Consider the following 8,439-nt stretch of genomic DNA (forward strand, 5'->3'; position numbering starts at 1 on the left):
ATGGACCTGCTGGTAGTGTGGCTGGCTACGGTGGCTCTGTGTATTCCCTCTCTCACGCAATGCAACCCGCTGTGAGTACACTGCTGAGACTAACAAGCACACAAACACACACGCACACAAATACATACATACACGCATGTGCACGCACACACACACACACACAAATACATACATACACACACACACACACACACACACACACACACACACACACACACACACATACATACATACACGCACACGTACACGCACGTGCACACACACACACACACACACACACACACACACACACACACACACACACACACACACACACACACACATACATACACACTGTGAGTAGGTTAGACACACAAATGGCTGTGTATTAACTGTATGTACGAATATATTTGCAATGTCTTCTCTTTCTAATCCAATCAGAAAATGACAAACTGGTGAGCACAAATCGTATTTCTGTGTGATGATCTGCACTGGTGGCGCCTTTAGTCACCTTTAGTCACACACTAGGCACTATCAAGAGATATTGCGTACTTTACCTGATTAATCTTTGACCTTTCAACTCTGACCCCCTCAGCTATGTGATGTCGGCTCCTAACCTCCTGAGGGTGGGCGGCCCAGAGAAGGTGTTTGTAGAGGCCCAAGACTACACTGGTAATGCCTTCGACGTCACGGTCACGGTAAAAGACTACCCACGCAGGGCCAGGGACCTTGCCCGCACCACCGTGCACCTCAGCCCGGACAACGACAATCAAGCTCTGGCAGTAATTACAGTGAGTTATACCCCGGTGACGGATGATGTTTGCTTCTGATTGGCTGTCGGGTGTTCCGATGGTATATGGATGGCATTAGAAATTCATCTGGGTAAAGGCTAAATCACTGTTGTGTATCAATGCTTTGGAAAACAATGGCGACAGTAAGTTACGTTGACAGCTGATTTGATATAATGAGAAAGGCTTTAGGTTTAGACATGGCTTTTAAAAAGAAAGAGGTATATTTGGATAGGAACCCCTGTAAATGTTTTGTGTTTAGAGCCACACATCCTTGTGGTAACAGTGGTGTCAGTATGATAGCTCCATTTGAGGTAATCCATGTGGTTACAGTGAGGAAAACAAAAGTAGGCCTAATGTTTGAAGCCGCTTTGAGAAAATAAATCCCTCCCTTAAGAAAGGGACGCTTTTGTCTTTGTTGAAGAAAATATAAACTGTTACGGCAAACAGTACATTGTTCCTGTTCTCTGTCGGTCAGATCCCAACTGGAAATGGTGTCTTTGTGGAAGACGACACCCTTAACCAGTATGTCTACCTGCAAGCCCAGTTCCCAGGCCACCTGCTGGAGAGAGTGGTGCTGGTCTCCTTCCAGTCTGGATACATCTTTGTGCAGACAGACAAGACCATATACACACCTTCAAGCACAGGCAAGATCACTTAAACACAGTTCAGCTGGTCACTTAAACAAAGCACAGCTGGTCACTAAAACAAAGCACAGCTGGTCACTTAAACACAGTTCAGCTGGTCACTTAAACAAAGCACAGCTGGTCACTAAAACAAAGTACAGCTGGTCACTTAAACACAGTTCAGCTGGTCACTAAAACAAAGCACAGCTGGTCACTAAAACAAAGAACAGCTGGTCACTTAAACACAGTTCAGCTGGTCACTTAAACAAAGCACAGCTGGTCACTTAAACAAAGTACAGCTGGTCACTAATAAAAAGCACAGCTGGCCACTAATACAAAGCACAGATGGTCACTACAATACAGTTCAGCTGGTCACTTAAACAAAGCCCAGCTGGTCACTAATACAAAGCACAGCTGGTCACTAAAACAAAGCACAGCTGGTCACTTAAACACAGTTCAGCTGGTCACTTAAACAAAGCACAGCTGGTCACAAAAACAAAGTACAGCTGGTCACTTAAACACAGTTCAGCTGGTCACTTAAACAAAGCACAGCTGGTCACTAAAACAAAGCACAGCTGGTCACTAAAACAAAGAACAGCTGGTCACTTAAACACAGTTCAGCTGGTCACTTAAACAAAGCACAGCTGGTCACTAAAACAAAGTACAGCTGGTCACTAATACAAAGCACAGCTGGTCACTAAAACAAAGTACAGCTGGTCACTAATAAAAAGCACAGCTGGTCACTAATACAAAGCACAGCTGGTCACTACAATACAGTTCAGCTGGTCACTTAAACAAAGCCCAGCTGGTCACTAATACAAAGCACAGCTGGTCACTAGTACAAAGCACAGCTGGTCACTACAATACAGTTCAGCTGGTCACTTAAACAAAGCCCAGCTGGTCACTAATACAAAGCCCAGCTGGTCACTAATACAAAGCACAGCTGGTCACTAAAACACAGTTCAGCTGGTCACTTAAACAAAGCCCAGCTGGTCACTAATACAAAGCACAGCTGGTCACTAATACAAAGCACAGCTGGTCACTAATACAAAGCCCAGCTGGTCACTAATACAAAGCACAGCTGGTCACTAAAACACAGTACAGCTGGTCACTAAAACACAGTACAGCTGGTCACTAAAACACAGTTCAGCTGATCACTTAAACAAAGCCCAGCTAGTTACTAATACAAAGCACAGCTGGTCACTACAATACAGTACAGCTGGTTGACTAAACAAAACACAGCTGGTTATGAAAAAATACAGTAAAGCTGCTTAATATGAATAATATTATATATATTTATATTAATATTTTTTCTCCAGTTCTGTACAGAATCTATGCTCTGAGTCTTTCTTTGAAGCCTTCAGGAGAGCCAATTACCGTGGACGTTATGGTAAGACACTGTTTCTCCGTTGTCAAATAGTGCAGTGGTGCTGCCAACACCAGGAGTCTGGGCCTGTTCTCCAGGCTGAAAACATGCTGCTGAAACAATTAACATGCTGCTGACCAATCTCTGTATGAGCCCTGTGTGTTCTAGAATGATCTAAAGCTTATTGAAATAAAGATATCATAAATGTATTTCAATACAAACAAATATAGATACCCCCCATAATTCCTCTGACGTTTGTGTGTTCTCATAGAACCCTGAGGGAATTGTGGTACAGCAGGAGGCTTTAACCCCACACAAAGGCATGTGCTCTGGAGAGTACAAGGTCCCGACCTTCAGCAGGTCTGTTGAACTCTCCGGGACTGAGCCCTTTTTTGCAGTGGTGTAGTGGTCCCTGGAGAAGTGGGTATACTCACTTATAATTACTTATTTTTTTAAGCAGCCCATACAGCACAGGATAAACGCCCTGTTTTGAGAAGTGGGTATACGCAATGCTGACTGAAAAATAAATGGGTATACTCCATCTGCCTATACCCTAGACTACACCACTGCCTGTTAGACATGTTTAGGGAGACTGACATGCCTTGATGTTTTTGTTTATTACCTCTAACTAAAAATATTCATGCACAAGTGGCATATTTGTAGAAGATTAAAGGTTTCTGTGGGTGTGCTTTTTATCACTCTGCCGTTAGTTTTGAACAGAACATTTTGTGTGGAACATTTTTGAGGAAAAAGTTTAATGATTTCTCTTTGATTCTACTGAGTGAAGTTTTAATGCAATGACTACGAGTTTTGGCTAGCAGTGCATCGGTTTCAATTTGAAAATACAGTGAAAGTCAGAAACTGTCCATTTTCATAATCTGAGTTGTTACAGACAGCAGTTTCAAAACACTAACTGAATCATCTCGGATTAACATATTCATATTTACAGTAGAACGTCATGTTCCGTGTAGAACATTGTGATCTTTTTAGAGCGTCATGTTCCATTTTTAACATCATGTTCTTGTGCATCTGGCTGTTGTCAGCACCGGGACATGGAAAATTATAACACAATTTAGGAGTACACCACAGAGGAAGTTGTCTTATGACTTTGATGTGGAGCACTATGGTGAGTTTAAAAAAATGCTAAGCTACAAAAGCTAACACATTTATTTCAAGTGTGTGAAGGAAGTGATTTCTATAAAACAACCTCATACCTACAGTAAAGATGGCACGTTTGTCTAAAGCAGTACTCTGAACTGGTGTCAGTACATGTTTGACTCCCATTATGGAAAAGAATGAGATATTTCTTTCTACAGTTTTACCCCGAATCGAGGTCACTTTGACGCCACAAAAGCCCTACTTTTACATTGATGACGAGGAGCTAATAGTGAATATCAGTGCCAGGTATGTTTTGATTTATTGCCATCATTCATGGTTTCCAGTTTTAGCTAGCTTATTTTTGTTTGTTTCTTTGTTTAACCTATAGAATGTACTAAAGTATTCTTTAATGACAAGACACATGCATGAAGAGAGAGATATATAGATAGAAAGATGGATAGATAGATAGATAGGTAGGTAGATCGGTCGGTATATGGATAGAGAGATGGATTGATAAATGGATGGATGAATGGAGTTTCATTTTGCCAGATGGCTAGTTGACTAGTTGTTTAACCAGAGAGCAAGTTTGAAATGTAGGTAATACGTTTGGACCATCTTCTGTATTTTGATGTGTATTAAAGGTACCTGGATAGGATGGACATGTGTTTTGATATGTGTGTTCAAGGTATTTAGATAGGTTGTACTTGTGTTTTGATATGTGTGTTAAACGTACTTGGATAGGATGGACATGTGTTTTGATATGTGTGTTAAAGGTACTTGGATAGGATGGACGTGACAGGAGTTGGGTTTGTGGTGTTTGCGGTGCAAGGTGTTGGGACAGACAAGAGGCAGGTGGGCTCCATTCAGAGAGTGGAGGTGAGTGCCAACACACACACACACACACACACACACACACACACACACACACACACACACACACACACACACACACACACACACACACACACACACTTACATGCATAGACATACACATACACATACACACAAACTGTCCACACTTAAACACCCAACCACAGACACACTCTGTGTCTCTCTCACAAACACACATACCCACATACACACACACACACACACACACACACACACACACAAACACACACACACACACACACACACACAAATAGTAGTGTGTGAAAGGTCCTCTGGTTCATTCCTTGCTCTGTTAGATTAAGGGGGGGAGGGGACATGCTGTGCTGGGGAGGGAGCACCTGCGGCAGACGGTCCCAGGCACCACCGACATCTTCCAGCTGATGGGTGCCTCATTATATGTGAATGTTACTGTTTTAACTCAAACAGGTAAGAAATACAATAATTTGTGTATGTGCCTATGCCTCATTCACACACACGTTCACTCACTCACTCACACACTCACTCACACTCTGTCTCTCTCTCACACATACACACACATTCTCTCACTCTGTCTTTCTGTGTGTGTGTGTGTGTGTGTGTTTGTGTTTATGTTGAGATATAACATGACATTGTAGTTGTCCATAACATGGTAGTTGTCAGGACTTTATGATTACTTCCTTTGTCTTCAAAGCTTTTTGAATATAATTCGTACTTGCTCGAGTTACTCTTACGTGGTGAGGTTCATCAGAATGTTGTGTGTACCTTTAATGTCTCCAAGGCCATGAAATGTCAGAGGCCAACATCGGTGGCATTCAGATTGTCTCGTCTCCGTACACCATTCACTTCCACAGGACCCCCAAGTACTTCAAGCCAGGGATGCCCTTCACATGTCTGGTAAGGAGATTACTGTTGTACTTGATTTTACACCTCTTAAATACTAGGCAAATACAAGTATTAAATACTAAATCAATACTGGTACTGAATACGTAATTAGCTGGTAAATACAGCAGAGTACAAGGGCCCCCAAATACTTCAAGCCAGGGATGCCCTTCACATGTCTTGAAAAGAGATGAGGGTTGTACTTTATTTTAAAACATCTTAAAAACAATTTAAATAATTGTACAAAATGTAGCTGGTGAAAAGTACAAGTCTTCATGGGATTGTAGATCTAGGAATAGGAAGCACATTGCTATCCAAAATTATACCAACAAAGCGCATGCAATCTGTTTAGCAACACACTGTAAAAAATGACCTTAAAATTCACAGTGGAATGGCGTATAATCGTGACTTCAAAAAACTGTAAATAGAAATACAATAGAGTATTGCTTATTTCACAACATTTTTTGGTACAATACTAAACAGAATATAACTGTTAATTTTAAAGTAAGAATATGCATATTTCTTTATAGAAATGTTATTTACACAAAGAAAAACTGTAATACAAGAAACAATGCAATGCGGTTTAAATTACAACCTGGTGGTGTTAAAATACTTAACGAAATATAAATGTTAATTTTAAAGTAAGATTATGCATATTTCTTTTTAGAAACGACATATGGCTGTAATTTTCAGGATGAAAAACTGTATTACAAGAAGCAATGCAATGCAGTTTGAATTACAACATGGTGGTGTTAAAATACTAAACGAAATACAACAGTTAATTTTAAAGTATTTCTTTGTTGTTGTTTTTACAGGAAAAATCTGGCAGCTGAGTTGCCAGAATAATTCTGTAAAAAATACGCCCAAACCGTGTAAACATCTTCACAGAACATAACATTGTAAACCAGTAAATTTAACATTGGATTTATGCTGATTTTGCATAATCGTTATGCTATAAAACCAATTATTTCAGTAAAATGTACATCCAGTTGTTGTCTATAGAGTACATGAAATCCCATTCGATTTCACTGAGAAATGCTTAAGTCTCATTATAACACTGTTATTCAACTAATTTTCAATGTAGATTCCCCTATAAAGTTCTTTATAATATAATGTATTCAAATGCATTAATAACAGTTTGGACCAGGGCCTAATTGAAGGGGGTGCAGCAGTGGCACTTGGGGGCGCTTAACCTTCCCCCAAACTGTGTCTGTCAGAAGTCTCTCAATTCCAGTTTCCACCACTCAAACACAGATGTGTCCAGTGAAGAACTGATATTATATTTTGAAAGGTGGCAAATGTTATATAATGCGTTGGAAAGGCAAAGTTTTCTCGATCATGGTGGGTATTATTTGTGGGGAAAATAGTAAGAATCTATAAAAGAAATGATATGCGTAACTTACATACACCATAGAAACTTAAAAAAAAAAAAACATTCAATGAAATGAAAAAGTTATTATTTTCTTGGGTATTTTTGTCATTTTTAGATTTGCAATGATTGCTTGGTAAAATGTATGTTTGTTCATGTGACGAGACGGTACGATATGGCTAGTCTCTCAATTTGCCAAGATGCTGACAGTGGCAACAGCAGAGCGACCCTTTTCCAAATTGAAACTCATTAAGACCTACCTGAGGAGCAGGAAAGGCTGAATGGTCTGGCTATCCTGTCCATTGAAAAAGCAATAATGCATCACCACTTTAATGTTTGAAAGGCATCGTTTCGGCTTGCAGGCCTGCTGTGTACAGTCATCATGTCGGTCTTGACGTTCAGATTTTGCGCCTAAACTAGCTATATCGTATTGTCTCTTCACCGGACAACAACATACATATTACCCAGAATTCATTGCAAATCTTTAAATGACAAAATACCAAAGACTATAAGAACTTGTTCATTTCATTGAATCTTCTTTTAATAGTTTCTATAGAGTATGTAAGATAAGCATATCATTTTGTTATAGATTGTTACTTTTTTTTACCAAAAATAATACCTACCATGATGTAGATACGTTTACCTTTTCAAGTCTATAATGTATTACCAGGACTTCTCTGTCTTCATGCTGCTGAATCTGGAGTCAGTGACTGCTGTCAGATGCAGTATAAGAGGGTGGTGCCATCTATTTAGACTAGGGCCGGGACTCGATTAAAAAAATTAATCTAATTAATTAGAGGCTTTGTAATTAATTAATCGAAATTAATCGCATTTTAATCGCATATAAATATTTGACCTGAGAACAGTGAGAAGTATTTTTTTTTCACATGGATTTTTAGTATACCATTGAATAATGACTGAATACATAAGCTTAAGCAACAAAAATATTGTTTATTTTTGTTCAAGTCCAACAGACCAGTGCAATTTTTGCCATTAAGTGTAGCAATACCATATTTAGAAATGTAGTACATTTCAGAAATTCAGGTAGCCTATAGATAGGTAGACCTTCTGTAAACTATAATACTAATACAGTTTTTTAAGCAAAACACAATACTTTCAAGTACATTCAGAACATTGTCAACCCTGACTGTTAGAAAACATCTCTGGTGGAGTGTGGGTTGTACCCGGAGTAACTAACCCGGAGTCAGGCTTAACGTCCGCGCTAGCTGCTTTGCATTGAGGTGATACTCGATGTGCTGCGGTGATATGCGAATTCCTTGTTGCATAGCTTGCACTGAACCATGTTCTTATCGACGCCTCCATCCGTTCGTTTTTTGTAACAAAATGTCCCATCAACTGGGCCAACCAACGCGGTCTCATCAGCTTCTTTGTTCATGTTCACTGTACCACTGTGGTTTGTTCAACTTGTTTGAACCGAATTTCTGCGCGTTAGTTGGTGCGCCA

General features: G+C 39.8%; 1 protein-coding gene across 1 annotated transcript in view; it reads left to right on the top strand.

Annotated features, from left to right (window-relative positions):
- Positions 1–8,439, top strand: part of LOC308368253 (complement C3-like) — a gene marked incomplete at both ends in the record, with an annotated part of 24,721 nt that continues 16,282 nt past the window's right edge. Inside the window, 10 exons of the mRNA XM_080842387.1 lie at positions 1–71; positions 575–770; positions 1,246–1,414; positions 2,713–2,783; positions 3,031–3,119; positions 3,803–3,885; positions 4,076–4,163; positions 4,631–4,733; positions 5,045–5,174; positions 5,506–5,621. Coding sequence (XP_080698513.1) covers positions 1–71; positions 575–770; positions 1,246–1,414; positions 2,713–2,783; positions 3,031–3,119; positions 3,803–3,885; positions 4,076–4,163; positions 4,631–4,733; positions 5,045–5,174; positions 5,506–5,621 — 1,116 coding nt within the window. The remainder of the gene's footprint in view (positions 72–574; positions 771–1,245; positions 1,415–2,712; positions 2,784–3,030; positions 3,120–3,802; positions 3,886–4,075; positions 4,164–4,630; positions 4,734–5,044; positions 5,175–5,505; positions 5,622–8,439) is intronic.

This window comes from Sprattus sprattus, assembly GCF_963457725.1.
Source record: "Sprattus sprattus genome assembly, chromosome: 1".
Taxonomy (NCBI): Eukaryota; Metazoa; Chordata; class Actinopteri; order Clupeiformes; family Clupeidae; genus Sprattus; species Sprattus sprattus.